The following is a 17320-nucleotide window of genomic DNA, read 5'->3' as shown; positions in this document are numbered from 1 at the left end:
TATGAGTCATGGTCTGTCCATTTTTGGCACTCAGAACAAAAAAAACTATGTTGAGTAGCTTCTATGTTTCAAAATGCAAATTGTGACTACAGGACCCAGGGAACAAGATACTTATTTCCAGATACTGGTGCCCTGATGGGCAGGTATACAATCAAAAATATGCTTATTTCATTTTTAAAAGTAATATTCCTTCAATATATTTTCTATGCTAGGAAGCATGTATAACATTGTTTTCTAACAGCATAAAACATGGAACTACAAATACAATACCAGGAAATTTTATTTTAGATACAGAAGAGAAGTATGCTACAAATTATTCATGTAAGATACAATAAAAGAAATATATATTTTTCTTATGAATTATTTCATTTGTAAAGAATCATGTATCCAAAGAAAGCCACATAATTGCTAGCAGAACTTCAAACTCCCATGACAAAAGAGATGCCAGCTTACTGTTTTCTTGGTCCTGGAGGAAAAAAGGCAAAACATTAGGTGATATATGAAATTATTTAAGAATACTTTCATTTTACATTGATCTTGTACATGCATACTTTATCATTCAGTACATAGTTAACAGTAATATACAGTTCACAATTCCTGAAAATATAACTGCTGTCATGGCTTTATGAGTGTATTTTCATGAGCAAGAGCTCTTGCTGCTCTTCACTGATTAGTCTACCTAGGTTGGGATTCAGACAGGCTTAACAAGATGGAGGAGAGGCTATTCTACTGGAGGGTAGTCTCAAGGGCAGAGCTGCAAACTAATGCACAGGACTGGGAAGGGAGAGTGACTAATGTTAATTAACCATATGGTCTTCCCTGGAAGTGTCCATTTCCCAAATTACTAATCCAAGTAATTCAGTAAGTAAAATGTTACTCTAGGAGGAAAATGTGACCATTGTAAAACACAGTGATCACCCCTTCACTCATATGGAAGTACTAATGTGAAGTTAAGTACACCAAAGATGTGGGGTGAGGTGTGTTAGTGTGTGTGTATTTGTGTGGATGTGTCTGTATAGGTATGAATGAAGCTGCATAAATGTATCTGTAATGTGTATATGAGAGAGTGTCTGCTTGGGTGGTCATACTCTGGAATCGAGAGACTGTGTGTGCGTATGAGAGCTGGAGCATATGTGTGAGTTAATGGGTAAGTGTTTCCATGAATGTGATTGGCTGTGGGGGTGGAGGGTGCTGTTTGTTGATGAGCGTGTGTGAGGGTGTGTGTTTGTGTGGGTGTCTGAATTTGAGAGTGCAAGTGTAGGTGGTGGCTTTGCTAATGCAAAGTATGCACCATTAGGGTGTAGACTAGCATGGTGAGGCCTAAATGCACTAGTGTGCAATTCAAAGACATGATAATAAGCTGATAATGAAGTATTTCTCAGTATGGCCATACCTGTGTCTGAACTGCATTTTTTTGCTGTCATGCTAATTAACCAACCTGCATTGAACAATTAGCTCAAGTGGTGATTTTTTTTTTCAGTCCTAAAGCTAGACAAATACATTGCATGTCTTGATGTCTCACTGCCAAGCACTCATGTGTTTAAGAATTTTTGACAGCATTTAAAGGACAACTACATGGTACTACCCATTTCTTCTAATACAACACTATTTTTCTATCATCTGATTCTTACTTGCACACTACAAGAAAGTCTAATTCATAAATTTCTTCCTGTGTTCCGTACCAGCACTTAACTATGCAGTTTCTCTGCACATCATTATGATTTCCTTGAAATCTCAGAATATTTCCCTTTTAAAATTATTGCATCTTCTGATGTAACATATGACTGGTGGCAGCACATTTTGCAGCTGATCTGGTTTACTTCATTTGCTCGTGTCAGCTGCTTGTTGCCACCCACTCCATGACTTACTTGCTTGTGCTTCCAGTAGCTTGTTTCCGCAGAAAGTTGTTTTCCCACAAGTAAACATAGTCCTATAGGGGCTGCACTGTGATGATTGTGCTCCCAAGATGGACTATCAGGATGAATGCCTCTATCAGTGTGCACCAGTTTTCTCTTCTCAAAAGTAGCAAATCAGTAGAGCAAAGTACTGGATAGTAACTGAGACAGTGAGCATTCTGAGAAAGCATTGTGTGCAACACTTCATGTTTGTCATGTTTGCAAGAACTGCAGTCATGTAAGTTCACTATGATGAAATCCAAACCATACTCATCCAAAATAGAGTATAAAGGTTGAATGCTCTGTTACTGTGCATCTGTTTTTGCGTCTGGACAGTGACTAGTCAGTACAAGAAAATGCTGGACAGTGAGATATTAAGTACATTGACAAAGCATGAGGTGTTTTCAAGAGCTACACTTGTTCAATTGCCTGCATTCCCTGGGTACAGCGTGGACATCGCCAGGACACACTAGTCATGCAAATGATGTGTCACTGCACATCAAGCTGCTCTATCTGGGTATGCCTAAATATCTGCATTACTCATTAGCACTCTTGTGTTCTGCATACTAAAATGTCAGAAGACAAAAGTGCTGAATAATATGGGTCATATGGTCATCCAGAAAAAGCAACTCTCCCAGTTGTTGTTGTCTTTCGGCTTTTCCCGGTTAGGGGTCACCACAGCGGAACTCCGGTCCGCTAATGATTGGCAATAGATTTTCACGAACGCCGAGGTGCCAGCTCGACATCCAACCTTCAACGAAGGCACACCCATTTACGCATGTCTTTTGAACGCCCACCCAACCGCGGGGAGGACATGCAGACTCCACACAGAAGGCACTCCCCGCACTCCAGCAAAGCAACTCTCCCAGTACATGATCAAATTCTGTACAGCGACCCTATGAAATACACATGATGTTTTCCTGACTGTTTGGCAGTTTTGCATTTTGGACACAACAGTTCTATAAACAAAGCCACTCAAGATAAGTTATGACCCCCCCACACCCCCTAACTATATATACTAACTGCAGGGTTGCACTACTGTGGGGAAAAGGACATATTCCTTTTACTTGCCTTGCAGTGTTCTAGACACTGCCAGTACTAATTGCCAGTCAAATGAAGTGTCAATGAAATTAAGTTTCAGTTATTTGGTCCGACTAAAATGTTGGTTAGTCAAATGAGTTTTCAGTCAAATGAAGGTAACCTATATATATATATATATATATATATATATATATATATATATATATATATATATATATATATATATATATAAATCTATGGCTGTCCTACAGCTGACTGAATGGACACAATGCTGACACTTGTTTAGTCAAAACCACCATTTGGTCAATGAAGATAGTTGGTCAACAGCCATGCAAAATCAGCAATCCATAAGTAGGGAGTTAGTATATATGATTAGCAGGGGGGGGGGGGGTTGGATTGTCTGTGGAGTTACAGTTTGTGTTGTAAGTGGAGTCTGTTACTAGTTTAAGTATGCTATCAATAAAGTGGGTATTGAACATGTCTTCTATTTGGGTTGGTGCTTTATCTGTGAAAGGTGAGGGGTTTTGTTTGGAACCTGGGGTAAGGAGAGCTGAGATGGTTTTCCAAAATGTTATTAGGTAATTTTTGTGGTTGGTCATTTGCTGGAGGAAATCATTTTTCTTGTCTGCAATTACTAGTTTTTGTTTTTTGTTTTGCTTTATTACACAGTTGTTTATATTTTAGTAAATGTGTGTCATTTTTATTATTATGCCAATCTTTTCAGGCTCGATCTCTGGTTTGTAGTAATTGTTTTGTGGATTTTGTTAGCCAGGGTACATGGTTTGTTTTTATTCATTTTGTTCAAAGAGGGGCTAAGTTGTAGAGTGTGTTCAGAACCAGTTTGTTGAAGTGGTTGACGGGATTTTCTAGTGATTTTTAGTGAGGGCCAGTCAGTGTTTTTTAAAATGCTATTAAATAGTTGGTGATTTAAGTTTATTAAGTTTCTGGATGCTTTGTAGGTGTGGAGTTTGGGTACTTGAAGACTGGTCATGCAGGTATAAGTGTGTAGGTGGTCACTTAAGATGTTAAGAAGGGTATTAAAGTTAGAATATTTGTGGGGATCGGAGACCAAGATCCAGTTTAAGATAGCTCCTAGGTTATTACTGTTTTGTGTTCTGGTGGGGCTGGTGATGAGTTGTGTGAAACTGTAAAGGTTGATGCTATTTCATGGGAAGTCTGTGATTAACTTCTGCCAGTTGATGTTGACTTCACCCACGGTAACTGTTTTGTTAAAGATGTTTTTGGATATCCGAGAGAGAAAGTCTTCTAACATAGGAATGTTTTGGCCAAAAGGTATGTATACTACTGTAATACATAGTTGTTTGGTATTGCTTATTAGTAGAAATGCAATAAGAATTTCAGCATTACTAAATGACAGAATTGGTTTGAAGAGAGGTAGAATTGTGTAGATATTGGGATAAATTAGTGCTACTCAGCCACCATTTTTATGGGTTCTATCGGTTCTTAGTATGTTAAATCCTGGAAGTACTATTTCAATGTCTTGGATGTGGGGTTTTATTTATTTATTTTATTTTACATTTTTTTACTGGGAAAGTCTGACTGGGCCATGGACCCATTTTCAGTGAACAGTTACAGAGAAGTAATCTTAAGTAAAAACATACAAGTCTTTTATAGAAATAATTACACATAAACAAAAATGTCAATGCAACAAATAGGTAACGTGACGTGAGAAAATATATAGCGATAATATCGAAGATAAACAAAATACAGCTAATTATTATTACCGTACAATATATATATATATATATATATATATATATATATATATATATATGGGTCTATCTGACAACGTCGACAAGCCACAACACCGACAACCAGTTTACCGACGCCAGAAGATCGACGATTGAGAAGACCGACGGATGAAAACACCGACGCTGAGAACACCGACATGGGAAAAGGCTGTGTAAGTATGCGGTAGTGACGGACGTTAGGGTGCGAGTAAGGTAAGTGTGCGATATTGACGGTGTTTGGGTTAGGGGCGGGTTAAGTGAGTTAGGGTTAGGGCGCGGGTTAGGTAAGTGTCGGTAGTGATAGTCTTTGGGTTAGGGGCGGGTTAAGTGAGTTAGTGTTAGGGCGGGTTAGGTAAGTGTCGGTAGTGATAGTCTTTGGGTTAGGCGGGTTAAGTGAGTTAGGGTTAGGCGGGTTAGGTAAGTGTCGGTAGTGATAGTCTTTGGGTTAGGGGGTTAAGTGAGTTAGGGTTAGGGCGCGGGTTAGGTAAGTGTGTGATAGTGACGGACCTTAGGGTTAGGGTTTGGGTTAAGGTTGTAGATAGTTGTGTATGTGAGGTTTAGTGTGGGTTTGTAAGGATTTTGGTGTTGTTGTGTTGTGTGTGTGCTTTTTGGACAGGGGATTTGTTTTGATGTGCTGTCGGTAAAATGGTTGTCGATGTTGTGGCTTTTCGATCTTGTGGACTGTCGGTTATGTGGTGTCGGTAAACTGGTTGTCGGTGTTGTGGCTTGTCGACGTTGTCAGGTAGACCCATATATATATATATATATATATATATATATATATATATACACACACACTAAACATATCATCTCTACAGTTTATTAGGCAATATCATAGCAATCATTTAAGCACATATAGGACAGACTGGTAAAAGGACAAAATTGGATATCAGTAGATGGAGTTAGAGTACAGTGAAAGAAGGCAAAGAATGGTAGTAGACAAGGGAGTTATGAAAAAGAGTACAGTATGATCAGCCTGGATTGGTGCAGAAGCAAAGCCAGTTGTCGGTTAGGTGTTCCCTAAGCAGTAGTTTGAATTTGGTTGTGTCTGTAGCATTTAGTGTGTTCTGAGGCATGGAATTCCCTGACTTTGATGTTTCACTGGAGAACAAAGAATCCCCATAACTACTGCTGGACAGTTACTTTTAGTAGGAATTTGACACAGGATCTTAGGGATCTAAAGTTGGAGAAGGGCTGAACAAAGTTCTTGAGTGCAAGGCAATTAGTGGGGTGGTGGATGATGGAATGAGTGAAAAATAGTTGGCTGAAGGACAGAAGATTGGGTAGTTCGATCCATTTTAGTTGGTGTAGTGCAAAGCAGTGGTGTGATCTGTAAGGGTGGTTTATAGCAAACTTGGCGATTTTATTATAGCAAGACTTCAGTTTGTTTAAATCTGTTTTTCTGAGATTTGTGAATATTGGTGAGTTGTATAAAAGGGTGAAGAATACATATGTCCTGGCTACGGAATGTCTGGTGGTGTTGATTAGGTATGGCTTGACTCTGTAAAAGGAGCCCAGCTTAATGTGAACCTTTTTGATAGTTAGAGCCAAGTGTTTGTTGAATTTTAGACATTTGTCAATCATGACCCCTAGAAGTTTGGTGTGATCAATACGTTCAGTTTTAGTTTTATTGGAAAAGTGGATGATGAAAGGGGGAAGGTGAGCAGGTATTTTGCTACCAGAGATGAGCATAAGCTTTGTTTTATTTGCAATGAGTATAGACTGGGAGTCAGGTAGTTTTCGATGTCTAGGAAAGATTTTTGGTTACCTGTAGGAGTTCTGGTAGGGAGGGAGCTGAATATATGAGGGAAGTGTCATCTGCGTATTGAACGATGGTTGCTAGGTGGGTGGCTGAGCAGAGTTTGTTGGTGAAGAGTAATGGGCCAAGAATTGAGCCTTGAGGCACAGCTACTGTAAAAGGTAATAGGGTAGAGAGTTTGTTTTGCCACTTAGCTGCTTGTTAGTGGTCAGATAAGTACCTGTGAAACCAGGAGAGGGTTGGTTGGGTAAGGTTTAAGGAAGCTAGTTAATTGAGTAGGTTTTGGTGGGATACTGTGTCAAAAGCCTTCAACAGATCAAGAAAAAGGGATGAGACGAGTTGGCTGTTATTTCTGAGCTGGTTGACTGTATTAATGAAACTTACAAGAGCAGTAGTGCTGCTGTGTTTGGGTCTAAAACCATGTTGAGAGTTGGACAAGCAGTTGCTACTTAGTACACAGTCAAGGAGTTGTGTTTGTGTATGCATTTTTCCAGAATCTTGGTTATGGGAAGGAGAATAGCAATTGGCCTGTAGTTTTAGAAATCAGTTGAGGTGCTTGCTTTGAGCAGAGGGGTGATATAAGAGATTTTCCAGAACTTGGGGATGCATTACTCAGAAATAGACTGGTTGAGTCAGAGAGATATAGGACAGGAGATGGCGTCTGTTACTAATCCAAGAAATTCATTAGGGAGTAGTCAGCAGCAAGGGCTGTGGGCTTTAGTTTGTAAAGAAGTTTTTTGATGGTGCTAGCTTGTATTGGTTTGATTGAGAAAGAAGTGAGGTTTGCTTCTGATACTGTAGGAACAGAAAGTGGATGTTTTTAACCATGTTTCAGTAACTGCTAGTATGTCTGGGGTGTGTTGTGTTAGCCATGAATGGAATTCTGTTATATTGTTGAAGATGTTATGTATGTTTAGTGTTGCTAGCAACAGATTTTTTGAGAAGGGGGACTGAGGAGGGGAAGAAGTATGAGGAGGTCCAGTGTAGGGGTGGATGTCACCACACTGGATTAGTTTGAAGTGGTAGGGTAGGAATTGTTTAAAGTAGGTTGATTTTATAGTATGATTTTATATTGTATAAAATTCAAGTCTGGATTTGGTAGTGGATGGAAGAATTTAAAGGTTTGCAAGGTATATAGTGTTGGGTTCAATTAATCTGGCAGATATATTAGAGAAGCTATCAGTGTGTTTTTCAAACTATGAACGCAAGGTGGATGTTTTTACAGTTAAGATAATTAATGTGCATTTGAGGAATGTGGTTTGTGTTAGTAAAATGAGAGCTATGGTTAAGGACATTGTGAAGTTAGTGGGATGTATGGATGGTGACATAGTGTAGTGTGTGAGATACAAAGGAATGTACAAAGAAAGATCGGAAAGGGGTTAAGAAGAGGAGTGGGGCTGGGTTAGGAAAGGGTAAGTACCATAAGATTAATAGAGGATATGTTTTGTTGTGTATGGTAGGTTTGTTAGGTGTGGGAAGGTAGTAGTATAACAGGAAGTAGAATGGACAGTGAGTTTGAAGGGGAAGAGTTTTGGCAACTATAAATGTAACTGAAGTGGGGGGTGGGTGAGAATGGGGGTAGGGTAGCAGATTGAGCCGGAGCGAAGGGAGGTCCAACGTTGTGGGGATACACCCATGGTCGGAACGGCTCTGAAGAAACAATCTGTAAAGTCCAAATTGCCTGGTAACAGACTTTAACTAAAACAGTGCAGTGTGACAAATGCTTTGTTGTGGGTAAAAGGCTAAGGATGTGTAGGTAGCAGTATTGAGACAGCAGTTAAAGCAACAGCCAAATAAGTGTAGGTATGCACGTGAAACAGAATACAATTTATGAGTTAATGCTTTAACATGTGTGTGTGTGTCGGTAGTAGGTTGTGTGCTCTGGAGAACAAAGAAAGAACAGTGTAGGAAAATTAGTATGCCATGATAACTTGTTTCTTAGAAAAGTAGTCTAAAGCTGAGGGGATACAGAGAACGCTAGGGATATTGGGGGAGGGCTGCGAGTTCTGGTGGTAAGCAGAAGCTATTTAAAACTACAGCAAGATAAATTTCAAGCTCGGACATACATTACGTAGCTGAGAAGGTTGGGGACTTGATGGGCTCTTGGAAGTCAAAAGCTCTCTTTGCAGTACTAGTTCAGAGACCGCAGGTCGCTCAGCTGGGTGGTATTTTTTTTTTTGGGACGTAGAGCAGTTAAAACTGGGAAACTGTTTCTGAAAAAAAAGGAAGAAAGGTGATGTCAGATAAGGGATAAGCACAGCAGAGTGTTAAATACTATATTTGAGTATGTGCATTCAAGAACAGTCAGCGAGGGTGATAAGATACAGGTTGAGAAGAACAGAGAGGACAGTAAACTACAGGATTAAAAGTAGGTAGAATGCAGTAACAGCAGAGACTATGCAGAAATACACAGTTGAATGGTTAGTATGGAAGAGAGTAAAATAGTACACAGATGGGGATAAAAAGTATATTGCTAAGAGATCAAGGTATGGATAGACAGAGTATAGGTACAAGTATCATATAGTTAAAAGTTCAGTATCATACATCTTCCATCTAGTGTACCAATCAGCAAGTTATTATTATAAGCAGTGATATCAAAAATCAGGTCATAAAGAAAGTACACAGCAAGTCTAAATTGCTTCTCACAACTAATAGCAATGCAGTGCTCCCACTAAAGAACACAATAAACCTAAAAGATGCACATAGTAATTAATGTTCCATAAGCACATGGATAGTAAAATTATAAATGTTTTAGCTAAACGACATTGGATTTTGCAGTGATAACAAGAACACCTTCATAAAGCAAGCACAGTGCTTATTTATATGTGTCTCACAATTTTAGGCAGTGCAGTGTTCCAAACAGAGCAATTGTTATACATGTCTCTCACAATTAAATCACTGCGGTGTTCCAAGTGTGGAGCACTGTGCATCTAAGCCACTGGCCGTTATTTTTTCACATGACCCAAAACAATTAACCAGTTACTGTTTTAGTTCAAGTAAATGCATTCAGTTACATTGAGCAGTATAACTGTGAAGCAAGGTGTGCAGAAAAATACAATTGCAAACGAACATTAATACTGAAACAAAATACCATGAATCATACAAGGCATAAATACCTTGAACAAACAGAATCTAAATACACTCTAATCCGAAATCTGCATACCTGCACCACTACAGTCACAGTCATAAGGGGCTTGTAGCGACTGAGAGAGTGAAAGATGGCACCGAACTGCAGATAGTGGATTTTACATGGTGCGATGCATCTTGGAAGGGTGGGTGTATCAAATTAAAGAAATGAAGGTGGCAGGATTATGTTGGGATACATCCATGGTTGAAAAGGCACTAAAGAAGCAATCTGTAAGGTCCAAACCACTTGGGTAACAGAATTTAAATAACACATTATAGTGTGAGAAATGCTCTGTTGTGAGTAAAAGGCTAAGGAATGTAGGTAGCAGTACTGAGATAGTAGTTAAAGCAACAGCTAAATAAGTGTAGGTATGCACTCTAAACAGAATACAAGTTATATAAGTTAATGCTTTTAACATGTGTATGTCGGTAGTAGGTTGTGTGCTTTGGAGAGCAAAGAAGGAATAGTGCAGGGGAATTAGTATGTCGAGATAACTTGTTCCTTAGAAAAGTAGTCTAAAGGTGAGGGGATACAAAGAATGCTACGGATAGCAGAAGGGAGGCTGCAAGTTCTGGTGGTAAGCAGAAGCTGTTTAAAACCAAAGCAAGATTAATTTCAAGTTTGAACATACAACATGTAGCCAAGAAGGTTGGGGACCTGATGGGCTCCTGGAAGTCAAAAGCTCTCTTTGCAGTACTAGTTCAGAGACTGTGGGTCACTCAGGTGGGTGATTTTTTTTTGGACGTAGAGCGGTTAAAACTGGGAAATTGTTTCAGCACCACCAGAGTCGCGGTCGTAGGTGCTTGTAGGGGCTAAGAGAATAAGAGATTTTAAGACACCCATATTGTCCTCTGAAGGCAAGGGTGCACCTCAAAAGTCTGATCCTTTTATGTGGTCAACTTGAAAGCAGAATCATGTATTGTCAGATATCTGTCTCCTAGGTGTATCTGCCCCACTGAAACTCTGTTTTCTGTGTAACTTTCATGTGTGTGTACTGTGGAAAATGAATGTGAGTTATTCTTAATTATTTACAATATGGGATGTGTATCTACTTAAAATTAACAGAACTGTTAAAAAAGGCAAATTTTTTCAAGTCCCTTCAAAAGAAAGCATGGAAGCCTTTAAGAAACATGAGATAGGAAGAGAAAAAGTGAAGGGGGAAAGCAATATAAAGGACATACTAGGTAGCCTTACTGACTCCAGCTGTTAAACTACTGTCATGTAACACAAGGCAATGGTTACTTTCTGAAAGACTGCATCTTTCAATGGTATACATTATCCGTTTGCTTTACTGCAGCATGTTTGATCTGTAATAAGAAGTGAAAGATTTGTTTAATTACATAGATTTTTAGAAGTGAATTTTACCCTACCACAGGATTACCATTTTATAAGGATTAAGATATGATACTGAGTAACTAACTTTTTTTGTTTTATGTAACTATTAATACATGTCAATTGGAGATCCACCAGATGAAGCACTTTCCTATAGTTCGTATAGTATTTCTACCTAAAATTATTTTTACTGATTAACAGTAAGCAATTTTAAATCAGTTTTTATGGAGAACAATAGAAATTTGATATATGTTTGTTGTTAGTGTGACAGCATATACTTCTAAAATTAGAACACATGCATATTTTCCAGATAAAAATAGAATCAGTCAGTAATGTAGCTTTGAAATTTAAATAATGATAAAAACAGGATTTGAATAGTTTTCAGTGCAACAGTTAAGCAGAGTAAAAGATAGGCCATTCTCATAGTGTAAAGCTTTACAAAAGTTACTAGTCCAAAAGTGTGTAAAATCAGGAGTTTAAAACTCAGCATATACTTCACGTGTACAATTCTATATTGTATTCTGCTTAACTGCAAGTCAATGATTTTTCAAAAAGAATTCAAATGTAATAAAGCAAAAAAAAAAAGTACTGAAGAACATATGCTGCTGATTGTGATAAATTTCAAAGCATTCAGACTAGGGAATTCCCAGAGTTCAGATAATTCATGTAAGTTTTCATAACTGGTCATTTTTGATGGACAATGAACCAGTGGATTTCATGAAGTTTAGTTAAGTAACACTAATGTAGTAATATTATATGATACCTCTGTCAAAGGCAATAAATACCCAGTTTTATGATATAGATGAGCCTTGCATGTGCACTTTTTATTATGAAAGCTAGTTTGTGCAATAATATTTCCTCAAACTGGTCATTTTAAAAGTCTAGAAACACTATGCAAACCTAAATATGCCAGCAAACTTAATCCAAACTGGCAACAAATCTTTAAAAATGAATGCTATAGAAATATAGAAATTTAGTATAGAAATTCAGTACAGAAATTTAGAAATGTGAAACAAAGTAGCACAGTAAGACAGCAGTTAGTGTAGCTGCTTCACAATACTTTGCTCTTCAGTTTGGTTATTACTTAGGTTACTGTTCATGTGGAGTCTGCATGCCCACCTTGCATCCCTTTAGATTTTCACTGAATGTTACAGTCTCCTCAGAAGTCCCAAAGGTATCTTTATGAATAGACTGCCATAGGTGTGTGTGTGTGTGTGTGTCTGTGTGTGTGTGTGTGTGTGTGTGTGTGAGTGAGTGTGTGAGTGTGTGTGTGTGTGTGTGTGTGTGTTTGTGTGTGTGTGTGTGTGTGTGTGTGTGTGTGTGTGTGTGTGTGCGTGTGTGTGTGTGTGTGTGTGTGTGTGTGTATATCTCATAACACACTGTCATCCCATCCAGAATTAGTTTCACTGCCTTGTGACCAGTGAGTGCTGTGATAGGTTCAGGCTCCCCTGTCAACCTAGACAGTATTAAGTGGATGATAAAAGAATGAATGAATAAATGAATGAATGAATCTGGATAAGTAGATTAAAAAAAGGTAATACAGTTAACAGCTAGTCCAATTCATATAACTGCAAGTTGTGCTGTTGGCATGATGTTCTAGAAGTTCTTTTACTGAAAGAGAACAAACAGTGCCTACTACAGCTTATCAAACAGCAATGTTCATGCAACTTCATAGGGGGCTTTGCCTATTATAATCCTCTTGTATTAATATTCTTACTTTACAGTCATTGCAACTCGTAGAGTGTTCAGTCAACACACACATGCATATCTCTGTCTTTCTCTAAAATACGTCAATCTTGGACAGCATAAAAAGTAGCATATTTTGAGCAAGTACATATTTACTCCAACACAAAACAATGTCAGCAGTACAGAACTTTATGGATTCTGATCCCAAACTAGAGGGATTGCTGTCACTGCAGTGTAATATAATGCAGGTGTTACACTCCTTACAAGATGTTAAACCAAAGTCCAATGGAACCTCTATACAATAAATTAAGAAAACATATATAAAACATATATATATATATATATATATATATAGAGAGAGAGAGAGAGAGAGACTTCTTTGCATTTTGATAAGCTCAAATTTAGTGTGTCTCTCTGTGTGCATGTATATATATATATATATATATTATATATCTATACACAAAAACACACACACACATATATATACATATACACACACAAACACACACACACACACATATATATTCCCTATCCATTCAGTAGGATCAAAGATGTAAAACAGGAATAACTTCATTAAACAAATACATATTGCTTCTCTTATTTTTTTCCCAAACTAAAAAAAGTCCACAAATAATATTGACACTTAACGATTAGCAGGGAATATGTTGGCAGTATAGTCAAATCAGTTATGACACCTAGTTCTTCACTCATATGTTATTGTACCCACTTATCTAGTAACATTTCCTGATAAACGCTTTTTACTAATTATTGTCCTACACGTCTTGCCAGTGTTGGCCAAATTTATTAAGACTGTTTTATACTGTGGCTTGATTGCCCATTTCATCATGTTGAATAACAGAAAATTGTTGCAACTAGTGTACTTTTAGCATTAATGCATGCAGATATACCTGGGTTTTCATATTTTATAATTATTTTATAAATGTAAAAACAGTTTCTCCACATGTTCACACACACACACACACACACACACACACACCTGGCTATGTATTTCGGGGATGATGCTGAACTTTGTTTAACAAAAAAGGACTTGATAGTGGTATGCACTAAGTAATGACATACATTAACAATGTGTAAAAAACTTTATTCAGAGAATCTATTTTGTCAAATGAACAGGGAAATATAATGACAAATCTTTGCTACATATCACCATGGTGTACTGCTTACAGACAATTTAAGTTGTATAATAAATGTTACATATATATGGCTACTCTGGATGTACAGCCTATTGTAGACAAATTTATTATGTATTACTGATGTATATATGCAGCATAATGCATGTTGTGCTTTTATGTAGATATGCTGAATGAGCTATTGAAGCTTTTTTTTCTCCAGGCCTTCACTTAAAATGGTCCTTTTTCAACTTACCTGATGACCTGATAAATAAAACACAAATAAATAAATAAATGCACACAAACCATTATACAGAATAGACATCTGGGCATACATTCTGCCCATCCTCCCGTGAATTTTTTGAACCTTCCCACTTTCAGTCTTTACACCATGTTGTAATACTTTTGCATGACACTAGTTAAGAAAGATGCTGCTCTTTAAAATATTGCTTCCCTTCAAAGGTATCTGAAACACATGATGTTGTCCCTCACAAACATACATACATAATTAGTACAAAAGTAATGCAGTAAAGTTGGCAGAACAGATATTCCTATATATCAACTAAAAATGAAAACTACTATTTTGCCTTGTTACACTCTGGTCTAATAACTGCCAAACAACTACCTCAACTCTGCCTTTGTTTACTGTTTGACTTACCTCTTTTGCCTCCCTATGCATCTTACCTTACTCAAAGGGCCAGTATAATTTAAAGAAATAAGTTACAAGGAGGTTGTTGCTAGTAAATTTTATACTTACTGTACTTGGAGTAGTTGCAGCCCAAGCCACTTAAAGAACCGATTCGCTCAATTCTCCTGCCAAAGCACCCGGACCCCTTTATTCTTTTGGAGTTGGTCTTCACTGGTCTCACACCTGCCGGTTTTCTGTGATCAGGTTCAGTGAAGTTCACCTGTAGCTGAAGAACTGGCGGTTTCTGCACATCAGTAGCACCAGAAGGACTTTGCACTAGGATTCCATGTTCGCCAGATCCAAGATCCAAAGAATGGCGAGCAGCTACACCTGTGGAAATGATCCTTTCTATTCTGTCTATCAACTCCTGCAAAATAAAAGAATCAGCGGGGTTTAACATTTGTCTGATTTCTAATACATTAATCTGCTGGCTCTGCTGTCAGCTAAAGTATTAACGTTTTAGCTAAATTTTTGAAGAGATGTGAAAACAATCCAGCCCTCTTCAGTGTGGCTGTTGCACAAAAAGTGTGCTGTGATTGGTCACATTTTGCATTGGTTGCTGATGTTGTTGATAAATGTATTTAAAACCTCTTTTTCTGCTTAATGATTAAGCAAAACGTTCTCTGCAACAGGCCTGCAACTGAAATACATCAGTATGAAGTATTTTATTGGTGCTTAGTTCCATATTTTCTTATTCTAAAAAATCCTCTCCTCACCATCCTTCACAAAAAAATGATTCAAATGGACATTAGAAGCAATGACAGTATCTGTGTCATGAAATACAATAGTGGGAATGCCTATAAGTCAACAAAAGTTAAAATATTTATTAGAAAATAAAAATGTGGCATACAGTTTAGTTATCATTAGAATTGAGTGAGCTGGAAAACAAAGATAATACGGAAGAAAAACAATGCAATGTGATTAGCTCGTCCAAAGTGTCTTGCGCATATGTGGAATGTTTAGACTGCAGATTTAAGAGCACAGCAGTGATGCCTTTACTCTCATATTTAGTATACATGCTTATGTTTGTGAAACAGCAAAGGAGAAAAACCATTAAACCCAATAGGCACATTTATATCTAAGTTTGTGGCTTCTAAAAATATGATGTAAGGTGAGGAAAGGAGATGAGATACTTGTACATCAGCATGGCGTGTCTGTGATGTCATAGTAGACATCCAAGAAGGAGCCAGAAAATCATGAACTTGAGCAGAAACAGGCCAACCAACCAAGCGAACAATAAAATGATTTTGCATTCAATATGAAGCTATTTATGCCCACACTATGATGCAGCAGGGCCTAGAAGCAAAACATGTAGGGCCATGTTATATGGCATAAATCCTAGTCAACAATTTAGCAGAATACACATATGATTTAGGCACATTCCAAGACTCATGGTACAGCATACCTTTATATCCCTTCTGGAAGTTGTACCAACAATCACTCACACATTTTTACTTTACAGATATTCATTCAATGCAGTCATCAGTCTGAACGATCATGCATTCATTTATTCATGTAGCCATTCTTTTCTCTCCCATAAATACAGGTTTATGTATTCCATGGGAGCTTATTATAATATTCTGTTTAAGATCACTAGATCAACAATTACTGGTACAATGTCCCTTCACCATAACACAAATATTTTGAAGCTGATAAGGATGGCAATAAGAGTAAAGTGCAGTCCTTCCTTCGACAAGAGAAGGCTTAAAGTTGTATGCTATACTCCTACCTTTAAGGCTCTTAGCATTAATGTAAAAGAATTGTTAATAAGAAGAAACTAATTTCTAAAAGATCACCATATAATACTACACATGAAGGTTTTAAATAATTCCCACTAATTTATTTTCCATCCTTGAAAGTGCCAAAAGAAAACATAACCTGCATGCAGTGGCATGATATACCTTACCTTGATTTTGGCCATCTTTTTACCCTGGTGCACACCTGCCAAGGGAGTGACCATGTGGACAGAGAGCAGTAGTAGCAAACAGAGTATGGACCCTCTAGACATCATCTTAAAGCAGCAGCTCAGATCCTGCTTTCTTAAACCACTAGTTTTCTATGTTCCATTAACTATACTAAGCAGTTTTCATGGCTTTTATACACTTGCACATTGAGCTTCCCAAATAAGCTTCCTCTTCCCTGCATTCAAACATTTTTAGATAAAGGAAATTGCTCATCGCCTGTGATTTTTCCTTTTAAGATGTCATTAAGGCAAAACAGAAGAGTATGTTAAAAGAAATTACTGTTTCTATTCCAAGAGGCAATGCCCCATTATATGCAATTACTACAACTTAATCTTTTTTCCGCAAAAAGTTATGCAGGCTTTGAAGCCAGCGTGCCTTCAATGAGAGAAATTACCCTCACCAATTTTCTTATACTAAAATGGAAATAATTAGAATCTTTCTGTATCAAAAATACACCTTACATAATATGCTCCCTTGCATAATCTAAAAGTGCGATTACTGTTTAGAAGGAAGTCTGCGCATCACTAGCAACATCTAGTCAAACAAGAAGGTGTTTATTAAAGCGTGACGGGTATTGCTACCAGAATGGTAACTATTAAATAGGGTTACCACCTGTCCCACTCTGCGAGGGCCAGTCCCTCTTTGGGTAGTTGTGTCCTGCAAAGAAATAAAAAAAATGGCAAATGTCCTGGTATTTTAGGACAAACATATTTCCTATATTTGATGTAATAGTTGGATAAAACAGTTATTCTGTATCTGGAACACCTAAATGTTATTAGAAACAGAATAAGCAACTAAAATGCTACAAGAATAAACTTTCATTTAGGCAAAAAGGTGAAGTTCTGTCCTTTGTACTGGACGTGGGTATGTTTTGGCTTGCAAAATCCGACGTTTGTATCAAAAATGTCTCACTATGGGCATTTGAAAAGGCAACCCTAACTATTAAA

General features: G+C 37.6%; 1 protein-coding gene across 1 annotated transcript; it reads right to left on the bottom strand.

Moving 5' to 3' along the window:
* Positions 1-262: 262 nt before the first annotated feature.
* LOC122794557 (natriuretic peptides B-like) lies at positions 263-17016 on the bottom strand. The gene is made up of 3 exons (XM_044063046.1): positions 16316-17016; positions 14479-14776; positions 263-466 (listed from the first exon to the last, which is right to left on the bottom strand). The coding sequence occupies exons 1-3, from the start codon at positions 16418-16420 to the stop codon at positions 450-452; spliced, it is 420 nt and encodes a 139-aa protein (XP_043918981.1). The 5' UTR covers positions 16421-17016; the 3' UTR covers positions 263-449.
* Positions 17017-17320: the final 304 nt, after the last annotated feature.

The sequence above is a fragment of the Protopterus annectens genome, chromosome 2.part1 (assembly GCF_019279795.1).
Source record: "Protopterus annectens isolate FY-2018-M chromosome 2.part1, PAN1.0, whole genome shotgun sequence".
NCBI lineage: Eukaryota > Metazoa > Chordata > Ceratodontiformes > Protopteridae > Protopterus > Protopterus annectens.
This window is presented reverse-complemented; position numbering and strand designations above follow the sequence as displayed.

What these genes read in the sequence shown, in the direction of transcription:
- LOC122794557 (XM_044063046.1), bottom strand. Translation starts at nt 16,420, where the DNA reads ATGATGTCTAGAGGGTCCATACTCTGTTTGCTACTACTGCTCTCTGTC. An exon ending in AAAAGATGGCCAAAATCAAG is followed by an intron (nt 14,777 to 16,315) that starts GTAAGGTATATC and finishes TTTATTTTGCAG; the next exon opens with GAGTTGATAGACAGAATAGA.